The 12,431-nt window shown below is 32.7% G+C and overlaps 3 protein-coding genes across 14 annotated transcripts; 1 reads left to right on the top strand and 2 right to left on the bottom strand.

Moving 5' to 3' along the window:
- Positions 1 to 95: 95 nt before the first annotated feature.
- On the bottom strand, positions 96 to 3,172 carry LOC128872530 (solute carrier family 66 member 3). Of its 9 annotated transcripts, XM_054115324.1 has the most exons (9): positions 2,905 to 3,171; positions 2,650 to 2,806; positions 2,262 to 2,440; positions 1,919 to 1,989; positions 1,754 to 1,846; positions 1,207 to 1,388; positions 892 to 1,114; positions 675 to 795; positions 96 to 598 (listed from the first exon to the last, which is right to left on the bottom strand). In XM_054115324.1, exons 6-9 carry the CDS (start codon positions 1,350 to 1,352, stop codon positions 465 to 467), a joined length of 624 nt encoding a protein of 207 aa, XP_053971299.1. In that variant the 5' UTR covers positions 1,353 to 1,388; positions 1,754 to 1,846; positions 1,919 to 1,989; positions 2,262 to 2,440; positions 2,650 to 2,806; positions 2,905 to 3,171; the 3' UTR covers positions 96 to 464. The 9 variants fall into 9 exon arrangements, 8 of the variants coding, with proteins under 8 accessions (XP_053971299.1, XP_053971298.1, XP_053971301.1 ...); XR_008456208.1 differs by lacking the exons at positions 1,754 to 1,846; positions 1,919 to 1,989 and having other exon boundaries at positions 96 to 252; positions 336 to 598; positions 2,905 to 3,170; XM_054115323.1 differs by lacking the exon at positions 1,919 to 1,989.
- Positions 3,173 to 3,769: 597 nt separating this feature from the next.
- On the top strand, positions 3,770 to 10,823 carry LOC128872523 (putative uncharacterized protein DDB_G0277255). 2 transcript variants are annotated; one of them, XM_054115303.1, is made up of 6 exons: positions 3,770 to 3,929; positions 4,495 to 4,591; positions 4,718 to 4,909; positions 5,001 to 6,794; positions 6,878 to 7,046; positions 7,132 to 10,823. In XM_054115303.1, the coding sequence occupies exons 3-6, from the start codon at positions 4,793 to 4,795 to the stop codon at positions 7,524 to 7,526; spliced, it is 2,475 nt and encodes an 824-aa protein (XP_053971278.1). In that variant the 5' UTR covers positions 3,770 to 3,929; positions 4,495 to 4,591; positions 4,718 to 4,792; the 3' UTR covers positions 7,527 to 10,823. The 2 variants fall into 2 exon arrangements, with proteins under 2 accessions (XP_053971278.1, XP_053971279.1); XM_054115304.1 differs by having other exon boundaries at positions 3,770 to 3,933.
- A 63-nt stretch (positions 10,824 to 10,886) lies between these two features.
- LOC128872531 (ubiquitin-conjugating enzyme E2 G2) lies at positions 10,887 to 12,229 on the bottom strand. Of its 3 annotated transcripts, XM_054115330.1 has the most exons (5): positions 12,077 to 12,229; positions 11,884 to 11,983; positions 11,699 to 11,780; positions 11,345 to 11,463; positions 10,887 to 11,262 (listed from the first exon to the last, which is right to left on the bottom strand). In XM_054115330.1, exons 2-5 carry the CDS (start codon positions 11,936 to 11,938, stop codon positions 11,003 to 11,005), a joined length of 516 nt encoding a protein of 171 aa, XP_053971305.1. In that variant the 5' UTR covers positions 11,939 to 11,983; positions 12,077 to 12,229; the 3' UTR covers positions 10,887 to 11,002. The 3 variants fall into 3 exon arrangements, with proteins under 3 accessions (XP_053971305.1, XP_053971306.1, XP_053971307.1); XM_054115331.1 differs by lacking the exon at positions 12,077 to 12,229 and having other exon boundaries at positions 11,678 to 11,780; positions 11,884 to 11,902; XM_054115332.1 differs by lacking the exons at positions 11,699 to 11,780; positions 11,884 to 11,983 and having other exon boundaries at positions 12,077 to 12,222.
- Positions 12,230 to 12,431: the final 202 nt, after the last annotated feature.

The following is a 12,431-nucleotide window of genomic DNA, read 5'->3' as shown; positions in this document are numbered from 1 at the left end:
CAAATCTACTAATCTAATCACTATCAGTGCGGACAGCATAGTGGTAAGATAGAAAGGAGACCGACGGCCGAGAAAGGAAATCGTCAACGAGTCGATCGCATTTTGGATTTCATCCCCAATGAAATTTTATTGCCTTGGAACAACGGTCTCTCTTGCGACTATATACACGTTTCAGCAAGTATTAAATAATATTCGGTATATTTTATTACACGGCTGCATTTCTCTTTCGTTAAATCAAAAAATTCAACATTCCTAGGGGTAGCTATATTATTAGGTCGTCCTAAAAGTTCATGCCATTTATACTTCTGCTACTCAAATTAATATGGGAAACATACCCTTGAGTGTTATAAAAAGAGGTAATCTCTTTCATTTTATAATAGTTTCTTATTAAATATTGAGACAGCTGCAGGATGAACTTATAGGACGACCTAATAGTTTCACGGTATCAAGTTCCTTCCAAATTCTTAATCCTGTTTAATTCGATGCCATCTGTAGTAAATCGCGGCGAACATGATGCTGGAGCTCAAAAGTACGGATATAGTAAAATTTCCTAAAAGCAGAATATCCGCCGAGTCCAACCATATCGTAAACACCCTCGCTGCGAATAAAAATAAAAATTTATTAAATTTCGTAGATTAGAAGAAATGAACGCTTGTTCGATGTAAGCGACTTACTTAAATTTGTGAAGGCGGATATAAACCAAGTAATCGGCGACACTGCATCCGCGTTTTTAGCTCGCACGATCGCCAGTAATTGAATCACCTTACTCGACATGGAAATTGGCGTGCACAACGACTAAAAATCATTTAAAAAATTCAAACGTTATTTACTATATCGACTTCGAATTACCCTTCGACCATTGTTATCGTTATTATTTATTAATTAACCAACCGCTAAGAACGTGAGGACGCCTGCTGGAATTACTCGCAGTGCGAAACAAATAGTTATTGTAAAATAAAGTACTGCGGATAACGCTGCGACTAAATTGATTTTATTTAAATATTTCAAGACTAGAAAAAACAAAATATACTCTTGGAATAGAATAACGGGATATTCCATATAAGATAGAAACGAGTAACCATTTGTGTAATTGTAACTAGTCATCACGGTATAGCTGCAACAAGGATAAATTATTATTAAAATTCATTTCTAAACAAAAAAATAACAACTTCTTACAAGTATACATACGACATAAGTTGAACTCACCTTACTAATTCTAGTAGAAGACTAGCTATTGAAATTCCCTTTGCTGACTTGGCATTGTATAAATTTAAAATCTGTGGAATTTTCAATACAAAACACATGCCAATTGTTATGAGACTTAACAAATCTGCGAATTGTTGGAGCGACATTATTTTTCGATTTTTAATTTTATCTTACTCCCATATCTGTAATTTTATTTCGCTGTACGTTTCAATTATTTCTGTTTAATATAATTAATAAATAAAACATTTTCATTAACAAGTGCGAGAAAGAACAACGGTACATTACCGCGTGAGTTTAAAAGCGGCGCACTCGTTCAAAATAGCTAGCATTTACTTATTTTAGCTAGTTATTTATTTTTGTGATTACAGTAGATTATAATTATAAAAGCCAAGATAATATTTTACGTTTACTTAAGGTAGGTAAATCTGTATATAACTATACAGTCGAACCTGTTATTGCGCGGTAGATAGAGACTGTATGAAAAAAAACGCACGTAATACAATATTTAGAAACTTCATAATTAACTATAACAAATAATTTTTCATACCATGCTGAAGAAAATTTTTTTTTTTATGTAGTGGAGAGGGACCTCGTAAAAAAGTCTCACTTAGGAATATTCATTTTAAGGGAGCATTTATGTCTAAAAATGAAATAAAAATAATAAAAAAATATATCTAAATAGAAAAAATAATTAATTTAAATTTAGTCTCACATAAGAATTAATTCTATCTTAATGGTCAAAAGATGTGTATGCACGCACTTCAAAGGCTGGCAAAAAAAATACTGCAAAAAAAAAAAATTGCATACAATAAGATACATTAAGACAAGAACCACAAACTGGTTTGTTATATAAAATGAGATACAAAAAGATACATTAGGAAGCACTCTTGATAAAGTTTGAAGTTGTAACTAGGCAATAAAACTTAGACAATAGCTGTGTTAAATGAACATGAGTTATGACCCATTCTAGCGATACAAGAATATATTTATTTAGCACTATATTAAAATACTAAGTTAAGATCAAACGTAGAATCTAGGATAAAGTTACTACTTACATTCATGAGTACATGCAAGGAAAGATTTGTATTAGTAAGCAGAGTAAGACAGTTCTTCTCCGATGTGTACAATATAGTGCATTTCGAAAACCATCACCAAGAAACGAAAGAAAATATCTAGATGTACTAAGGAAAACATGAAGACAGCCAGAAAATCACAAGAGTCTTGTGTAATTGAACTGCGAAAGAAAAATAAATTATACACAAAATTTGTATGTATTATTGTCAAGTTTATTGAAATATAATAAAACTAGTTCTAACAGAAGTAAAACAATTGTAAAAATACAATAATACAAAATAAAATAATAACAATGCAACAGTACGTAATAGTATGTATAATATTATGATATTATTAATATTTATTCTTTGACTGAGACTTATTGCTCACAGCTGTTTTCAGCAGAAGATAGCGAGGTTAGGTTTGTAAGCTAAATTCGGCTGCATTTTTTTAATCACGCTAACCAGAATTAGGAACAGGATTCGCACCCCTCTGCACTTGTACAGTACTTATCAGTTTATAGTAAACTTTTGAAGACGCCAGCTATCTAGCGTAGCAAACAAAATGTGTATTATTTCATAAATGTCTTATTTAAATAATCATCGAAATAAACTAACATTTATTTTATTGGAGATATATACTTACTATATCTTTCGTATATTACCTTGTATATTACCCTTTATCGTCTATTTTCTACTTATTATTTACATGTAACGATAACAAATAACGACACATGATACATTATTTATTCACTTAAATACACTAAATCTAAGTAAATTGCTACAATATCAATAGATTGCTGATAAAACTAAGTACTGTATCACATTGTTATTTCGCGTAAATACACATGTATTTACGCAAGTATTGGGATTAATTTGAAGAGCAAGAGCAACGAGGATACAGAGAAATTGCCTTTCCTCCATTAAATTCAGGGAAATTTGAACTCGAGATTCCGCTATTTAAACGAATTAAAAAATTGCGAAGATCAGCTGTTGGTCATAGTTATTTAACTAAATGTTCCCAAAATGTCAATATCCTTACGTGAAGAACGTCACGAAGACGAAAATCTAATATTCGAAAATTTCATAGTGGTTTAAATTTCACATGTATTATGAGTACATAAATTCTTTGATTTTAATTTTTACCATCATCTTGTAGCAAAATGCAATTGTAGAAGTTGCATTATTCATATAATAATAAATTGTCGAATGAACAGTTTGAAAGTAAAGCTGTGCGAAGTATTCGATACATTTTCATTAACGCGTATTTATATTACACTCGAAAATTGTAAACAACCTCGTTTACCAGTTTACAACAAAAAGCTTAAACTGTATGTCTCGATAATTTGAAAACGAACAGACGAAGAGGCATACATAAATATCGTTTCGAATTGTGTAACCACATTGGTGGCCGTAGTTTCTCTTTTTGTGAAATACATCGTCGATCCCGGAAAGTACTCGAATGGAACTCTTCCTCAGCATGACAGACGGAATGTGGGAACGGAACTGACATGGAGTAAACTGTAACGTGAAGGATTCGCGTTCTGTCTTTTAAATATCGATTTGTCTGTCGAGCGGACGTTATGTGACAACGATGAACGGTTTTTTCATACACCGCTCCATTGACGAGAATTACGTGAATGCAATCGAACTACGAGTAACCTAGCATAAGTACGTAAGTCCGATTTTTTACTTTCGAAACGTCAAACGTAGTTTACTACCGACTACGACGCAAATATCAACCTTGCCGGGATGTTAAAGTGCTCGCTGTACGGCGTGCACTTTGGATCAAGATATTTCGAATATTTCCCATAGCAGGCTTCGTCTAAAAGATAAACGATGCCAAGGAATATCTCGATTTTCGTTTCTACCGTGCGAACGTAGATTTAAATTTAAATTTTAAATTTTCTCCTGAAGCGATATCGAGATATTCTTTCATCGTGTCATGTGTCCTTTAACAGTGCTAAATACTGCTCGTAAGAATAGGTTCTTCTTCTAAATTTCCTTATTAGGTACGTTAGTGGATGTTTCGCTTCCCGAAAGTAACGTTACACGATTTGTGATCAAAGGTTAAATATTTGAAATTTGTAAAACGCGGAATACATTCCTTTCGAAAAAGAGATAGTTGTTTGTTTCTTTTTAAATAATGTCACGACTTTAGACAATAATATGCGAATCTTAGAAAAATAATCAACTTCCGCTATTATTATAAGTATTTTTTTTCGTGTACTTCCAGTTTCTTATTCACAATGGACCATGCGAAAAGTACAAGCATGTATGTAAACATGAAGATCACGAAACATTCGCGTATTACTCGTAATTGTTATTTTCAGGTAAGATTCTTTAATCTATGTGAGAAAGATAAACGTGATTCGTTATTAAATGAAGAACATTACATTAAAATTTATGATCAATCGGAGGCCAAACTTCTGCTATAAATGTTTATTGCGATATTGTAGGCGACAATGTGGAACTTCCAGAAATTTTGGCTACTATAAACCTTTTAGCGAACGAAACAAATTGCAAGCATCGAGATGGACTCTCCACCGTCATGTTCGCTAAGCGCTACTGGACCTCTCAGCGATCTTGGTAGCAGTGGAATTGGAGGGTCCATTTCTAGTGATTCCGTTCGAGCGCATCTCGCAATCGAGGTATAATTTATTTTGGCATATTAATATTTGGATAAGATATTAAGAATATACAGAGTGTTTCAAGCTGGATGAATACTCTTATTTGTTTTAGATGCAAGAAAGCGATATCGAGAGTAAATCTTTGTCGCAAGATTCTTTCGATTACTCGGATGGTATGTGCGGCGAAAATTTTAATACGTTAAAAAAAGGACCAGGTTGGGCCGATGCCGATGGAAAACTAGAAGTCGAAGTGGTCGACGTAGCTATTAAACCTCCGCCAGAGTTTCAAGATAGTCCCTCTCCTCCGAACTCAGAATCTTCATCTGCACCGATTCTTAGCTATGCACGTTTAATGAGACAGAAAGTTCCACAATTAATAGACGATTACGCTGAAAATTTAGTACAGTCGACAATTGAAGAAGCGTTAATAATATCTTGTAGGATATCATGGCCAGAAGGAAGAATAGCACCCGCAACAAATCGTGTACCAGTGTTAACTCGCAGCATGCACAATCCAAAACGTTTTTGGGCGACAGACCTGTTGACTCCTTCGTCGAGTCAAGGTGCTACGACGTTGATTACTCCGTATAACACTTTGAATCGTCCGAATTCACGATGTTCTTTAGCATCTTCTCGCTTGTCCAGTTCTCATAATTCGATAAATACCTCAGGATTAAGTCATAAAGTAGATGACAGTAGTTTCATAACTTCCGCTATGTCGCACGACGTTTTAACAACAAGCGAGATCAGCGATATGTACAACGTGCCCTTTGATTCTGATATTTATACTGTACCGATAGATGTTGTTAGACCTTTGCATGATCTTAGAATACAGCAAAGGCCGAAACGTCATAGACATCATCGTAAGAGAAGACGAAACGTATCTGCTAGTTCTCAGAGCGAATTGGAAGCCCATATTCAACAGGCAAGACATTACTGCGGGAAACCTCGTGCTATTACTCACGTTATTAAATCACAGAGACTGTTATCCGATGTATGTTGCAACGAGAGCGGGAATGGAAAACGTCACAGTGTCCCAGGGACGTCGGGCCGACATGGAACTCGCACGTCTAATGGTCACATGCATAATATTGGAGAACCGATTCATATGACTTTACATGAAGTGCGCCAATATCTGCAAACCCTATACTCAAGCTCCAGTGATTCTAGTGAAAATAAACTTAAACGCGATAATAAGGCTCCGATAAGTCATACACCTATACACCTTGCGACACCGAAAGGTATTAGTGTAAATAATAATAATAGGTATAGTAACCCACATACAGACTCGTCGACAGATATTCCAATCTCAAACAAAAATAGCAATGGACTGATTCACAATAACAATAATAATAATAATAATAACAATAATAATAATGGTAACGTTAAGAAACATAAAAAGAATACGTTCGCTAGTATTAAACATAAAAAAGTAAAAGAGGAACCACACAAGGAGAAGGTTGATTCTGAAAGGGAAAAAATGAAGAAGAGTCAACGAAATTTCTCGCTGAATCTGAAGCAAACGCTTTGCAATATCTTTAGATTCAGGCGTTTGGGTTCTCCGGACCACTTTGTAGAGAAAAGAAACAGCATTGTACAGGGTGAAATTGTAGAAGAGGAAGAAGGGGTCGATTCTGACCAACATGCTAATAATAATAACACTACCTCAGAGGTAGATTCCTCTGTGCAAAAGTTACCTTTTTTTAAGCGTGCATTACCGCCGTTGCCAAACAGCAACGGAGACGTTGGGGTGGAACAAGCGGAAGACGCGCTTACAACGATGGTATCTAAATGCGATAGTCCGACTTCTGTACAACAAATGTCTGCGTCTATTTCAAAAGTTGAAGAAGAATCAACAGAGGATACCAGCATGGATTTTGCTGCCAGCATCGAGAAAGTGAAGAATGTATGTAATTTAAATTTCTACATAATATTAATACGTATTTAATATTAAAATGTATATTGCAATCAAAGAATTCTTTGATACAGTACGGATGGTATTGGGGCCCGATATCTGGTGAAGCTGCGGAGAAGATACTGTCCAACGAACCAGATGGGTCATTCATCGTACGAGATAGTAGCGACGACCATTATATTTTCTCTTTATCGTTTAGACTTAACAGTTGTGTACGACATGTGAGAATAGAGCATGATCAGGGTAAGTTTTATAATTTCTTTTCGACAGGAATGTTCATATATATACCAATACTAACATGCATTTTTGTACGTCATTATGGATACAGGTAATTTCAGCTTTGGAAGTTGCACGAAATTCAAGTCACATACAATTGTCGATTTCATTGAAAATGCGGTAGAGCATTCGCGTAGCGGGCGGTACCTGTTTTTTCTTCATCGGCGGCCAGTGTTAGGTCCGATGCGTGTACAACTTCTCCATCCAGTGTCGAGATTCAAACAGGTTCAGAGCTTACAACACACGTGCAGATTTGTTATTTTGAAGATGGTACGCAGGGATCTTATTTCAACTCTACCTCTGCCCCGGCGGCTCATCGATTACCTGAGCACGCCGCATTATTACACCGAGCAATTAGCTGAACAAGACGACAGAGCCGAATCTCCTGTTAGTTCTTCGACTGGTGAATTAGAGAAGATTTGTTTCACACCGCAAGGCCTATCGTGAGGTACAAATACATAATTTTTTGTTCTTCATCTTTGTAAAATACTTGCCAAATGTTTAAATGTCGTGTTACATATGATTTAAGATGAAAGAGTTTACAAGGTTTTATTTCATATGACTCTGTTAAACAGTATCATGATGAAATATAACAAAATTGCTGGTTTCTCCATCCATTTGTACGTTGGTTTAAATTTTTAATATAATATTTAATATTTTTTCGAAAAGAATGGTAATCCGTTCCACGCAGCTCGTACGTAGGTTTATAAATGACGTAGTTACTTACGTAAACGTACTAAAAAAAAAACGAGAGAAAACAAATGGGAGAAGAAGTAAAATTCGTTGAAAAATAATTTTTCATCGGGTTTCACTCTTACGTACATTGAAATATACGAATAAATTGCTGCTTGATTGCGAAACTTATTTTTTTTTTTTCATTAGGTTAGAATTATTTTAGGGATACTCTGAGTAATTCCAACAAATTTCTTTAAGTTCCTGTTTATTGTTTTAAAATAACGTTAAAAATTCCGTACGACGCGATGAGCATATAATATTTGTATCTCACGATGCGATCCACTGATCGAATAACTCTTTCTTGAGTGCCATATACCTTATATCGCTATTTTAAATTGGATATTAGAATCGTAAATACGTTTACTTTTATTGAGTTTTCGTTAATGAATTATCTGTCTGTCGGAGATTATTCAATTACGTAGTACATTGATTACTATCGTATAAGAGTCTGAAATACGCGATTTAATATAACTAAAAGGACTATAAATATATAGTCAATCTATATCTTACATAGAACGTTCCATTTCATTGGATGATGAATACAAAGTCAATGAATATGTTACTGAACATTGATGCACGTACAAGCAATTATGGGAAAAGGCAGTAGGCTAACGTTACATTAAAATATATTCTGGCATATATAAAAAATCAGTTATTGTGTCTATCAACTGTAGGAAGTTTCAATATTAATCGGTTTAACGAGTCGTTGTATCACATTTTAAGTTTAGACGTAGCTGCCACAGACTGATTAACTTAGAAGAAATATTCAACGAACTAATGGAATCATAATGCTGTATAAGTATCTTCATGCAAGCATCAATCGTATTTCCTCACAAATTAATATGGATAATTAATTTTGAAAATAATCTTTGAATGGAACTTAGTTTCATTTAATTATGTTGCTTTATAATATAATTATATTTATGTGTGTATAATTTGATTTGATAGCATAATATTAGTTTATTAAGAAGTTATGAATTTCCGTCATATTAACTATGTATATTTTGTGATTTTTTAATATTTGAAGTATAATTGATGTTACAACGTGCAATTTTCTTCTATGTATAGCACTTTTTTTTTTCATTCTTAATAACCAATTTTAAAATAAGATTTAATGATATTTACCTTGAAAGGTAAACAATTCTGTGTTAAAACTGATTAGCGACTGGTGCTATATAAAATTATAAATTATGGAATTCTGATTCCTTAAATTATGCAGTTGAATCAAGGTAATCGAAGTCACTGTTTATTCTTGTGCTCAGATTAACTTAACAAGATAACATCGTGCAATGCACTTAATCGAATTTAGTTACGTTATTATTAATTTTATGTAATTAGTTTTATTTTAACTACACGGATGATTTTCACCATTCAGGCAAGATTCCAATTAAACTCTGATTTTTCGATTGTGTTTTATTTGCAATCATCGTATAAATTTTAGCTTATAACTTACTACTAAGAATATAAATTAAATAAAAAAGTTTTCAAACAATTCACAATTTCAAGTAACCAAATGGAAAAGTAGAAAGGAGCTTCAGATAAATTTAGTGAATTGTAATAATATATATTTTTGTTTCTGTCTTTTTTCTGAAGAAGTGTATAATCTCATCTTCAGAAAGAGAGACATTACTTTGATATATTTGTATTCTTTAATGTTATACAGGGCTCATATTATGAAGCGCTGATATAAGGATAGATTTTTCAAGGAAGGAGAAAGTTTTTATACGAAATGTGTACTGACTGTTATTATTAGACACATTGATTAACAGACTTTTAATTCATTTCATCTTTAAGTTGCTTTTCCTGTGCAGCTTTATAAATCATGGAATAGCGAGGGCCACATATACATATTGCTCAGAATCTTTTGTTTGCACTTTCGTGAACGTTGCAGTACTACACAAACAAATTTTATACTCAATATTCACGTGGTAGATTTTGCAATACAATTACTATTACCAGATTGTCTGAAAAGATTAAATCTAAGAATGAATCTAAACATATGTGAAACATGTGCGTATAATTAATGGTTAAAGGCACCATGGTACCTCAGCCGCAGAGGGAGGTATATAGAGCAGAATTAGTACCATTTTATAACAAATATATTTTACATTAATTATAAGTTGCACATATGTATTGTTATAGAAAAATTAGCGTTACTGGAAAGCATCGATGCTTTATTTAATTATATTTTACTATAATTAATCTTGACATTAATAAATAAAACATAAGAGCTTCTATGCCAAGCATCTTTGAATCGATCTGTTTTACAAATAAATATTACTTTTACATTGTTATGGACGACGATGTGTGTCACTGAATAGTTTTGTATTTTTATAATGCTTTCCTAGTGGAAGCATACCAAAAGTATTGAATTCAATGTATACTCACACTAAAATGTAACATTATTGTTAATTGATGAAAGCTCGCAATTAAACTGTACATTTTCCATAAGGAGAAAAAACCAGTAATAGTCAAGGGTATACAATTTTTAAATAAAAAAATAAGTATTCTTCTAAATAGAACACCTTTGAATCTGGTTGTGAAAATGTATGGTTCGATCAAATCTTTAATTAGAAGAATATCACGATCGATCTTTCACGAAATATATACTTGGCATAGAGTCGTATGTATTTGTTGTATACCAAAGTTTACAATTGTATTCAAAGTATAACATTAAACTATATTCCCTTATTTGTTCCTTAGAATTTTTCAACTTTTTTTTGTTAATTACATAAATATATATGGTGTCAACCGTTAATTTTATCTAGTATAGTAATTGTATTAAATTGTGTAAAGATAATTAAGTACAGCAAAAAACGACATTATAATAAAACTGAAGACTTACAGATTTTTTAAAGATGTATAATGTTATACTTTGACTAGAATATATTGGTACATCGATCTTTATTATCGTTTGTTATATATAATTGACAAGTGCTAGTCATAAACATTGCATTTTTAAGTTGGACTTCAGTATTGTTTATTAATAAATATCAATTTACTTCCGAATACTTGTATTTATTCTTTATCATTTTAATTAACCCTAAATATTTAAGAGAATTCAAGGTATGCTTATACACATTACATTAATACAATTTTATTGTTTTAAACATAATACATATTTTACACCGAATTATATGTTATTTTAATGACAATTCTCTTTCCAATTAAATATTTAACATCTAAATCTAAGGTGGGATACCAAGAGTTTTCCTAACTAGTTTTTCAGCAATTTTTTCAAACTCGGCACGGTCCTCTCTCCACATTTTAGCGGCATCAACATTCGCTCCGCTTTCATCATTTGGTTCTGCTAACATACTTACCACGCTTAGCAATATTTTTTCTACGCTTTGAACCGGACTCCATCTTTCCGCGCTACTTTCGTAACCCATAGGATCGTCTCCAGGTGCATGTAATATACTTATACATACTCGTCCATCCGCATAGACTGAATTAAAAAATTATATAGTACATTCTTCATCATTTATTTCAATAGAATAATTTAAATGCTCAATACAGAAAAATCTTACTATTCGGATGAAACATCTCACAGGTGAATTGCATCTTTGGTGGACTCAGTGGGTAGTCTGGTGGAAATATTAACTTTGCTGGAAATACACCACCCTCGAAGCATGTTCCTTCTGGTCCACTAGAAACAAGTATCAAAAATACACAAAAGATAAAAGAGAAGAAATTTTGTACCAAACATACATTAATGTAACTATATATATATATATATATATTTGAATGACATTTACAAATAAAAATCTTAAGCATGATACAGGTATGTAAACATATGTAAAACACACTGTTTAAGCGAAAAATAATATTAATAATAATTGTATAAGTAAAAAAAAGCCTACATTCACTGTTTAGATAATTACGTGATTAAAGCTTCCCATTCAAAGAAATTTTCCTCGTTTATCGGACCAGCGATAATCCCTTCGGGTGGATTTAAGGTTAGCTCTGTAAATTACATGTACGTTACATTATCAGTTGAAATCAAGGAGAAAGAAAAACAGAGGAGAAATCATGATACAAATGTGTGAAACTAGAATTTGTTTCTTACGTTTGTACTCTGCCACTAATCGTCTTAACGCAGAACCCGCCATTGTTTTGATCATGGAGGTTAATCAGGGGTGATGGCGAATTGTCAAAACAGGTCAAAACTTAAAAAAGAAAAACATTAGTATTAGTATAGTTATTTGGTTTACTATCGCTTAATGATCCATAGATGGAATGTATATAGTAACGTTACATACTTAACATACGTTCCTGATGATTATCTGTTTATCTATATACATTCGTATATTCGCTCGATTCATGGACACGGAAATGACCGAAATCCCATGCACTTAAAAAACGAGAACTCGAACTCGAACTCTAAAATGACGTGAACTCAAACTCGAACTCTAAAATGACGTGAACTCGAAATATCTAATTTTCCTTGTAATCAAACTAAAATAACATTAAATAGTAATCGTATGAAATAATAAAATGGTTAGGACATGTGTAATTGCGTCAAATTTGTCAATTTAAAAAATATTTTATTAATACTAATTTTATAGAGTCAGTGGCGCCATCGGTGGAAAAACACTCAAGTTTGTAGTTAAAATA

Source organism: Hylaeus volcanicus, chromosome 2, assembly GCF_026283585.1.
Source record: "Hylaeus volcanicus isolate JK05 chromosome 2, UHH_iyHylVolc1.0_haploid, whole genome shotgun sequence".
Taxonomy (NCBI): Eukaryota; Metazoa; Arthropoda; class Insecta; order Hymenoptera; family Colletidae; genus Hylaeus; species Hylaeus volcanicus.
Note: the sequence above shows the minus strand (reverse complement) of the source record. Positions and strands in the feature narration are given on the sequence as shown.

What these genes read in the sequence shown, in the direction of transcription:
- LOC128872530 (XM_054115329.1), bottom strand. Translation starts at nt 1,352, where the DNA reads ATGTCGCTCCAACAATTCGCAGATTTGTTAAGTCTCATAACAATTGGC. An exon ending in CTTCTACTAGAATTAGTAAG is followed by an intron (nt 1,115 to 1,206) that starts GTGAGTTCAACT and finishes TCCTTGTTGCAG; the next exon opens with CTATACCGTGATGACTAGTT. An exon ending in GCGTCCTCACGTTCTTAGCG is followed by an intron (nt 796 to 891) that starts GTTGGTTAATTA and finishes AATGATTTTTAG; the next exon opens with TCGTTGTGCACGCCAATTTC.
- LOC128872523 (XM_054115303.1), top strand. Translation starts at nt 4,793, where the DNA reads ATGGACTCTCCACCGTCATGTTCGCTAAGCGCTACTGGACCTCTCAGC. An exon ending in GCATCGAGAAAGTGAAGAAT is followed by an intron (nt 6,795 to 6,877) that starts GTATGTAATTTA and finishes TCTTTGATACAG; the next exon opens with TACGGATGGTATTGGGGCCC. An exon ending in GAGAATAGAGCATGATCAGG is followed by an intron (nt 7,047 to 7,131) that starts GTAAGTTTTATA and finishes TTATGGATACAG; the next exon opens with GTAATTTCAGCTTTGGAAGT.
- LOC128872531 (XM_054115330.1), bottom strand. Translation starts at nt 11,938, where the DNA reads ATGATCAAAACAATGGCGGGTTCTGCGTTAAGACGATTAGTGGCAGAG. An exon ending in ATTAGTGGCAGAGTACAAAC is followed by an intron (nt 11,781 to 11,883) that starts GTAAGAAACAAA and finishes TGTAATTTACAG; the next exon opens with AGCTAACCTTAAATCCACCC. An exon ending in TGAGATGTTTCATCCGAATA is followed by an intron (nt 11,263 to 11,344) that starts GTAAGATTTTTC and finishes TTTTTAATTCAG; the next exon opens with TCTATGCGGATGGACGAGTA.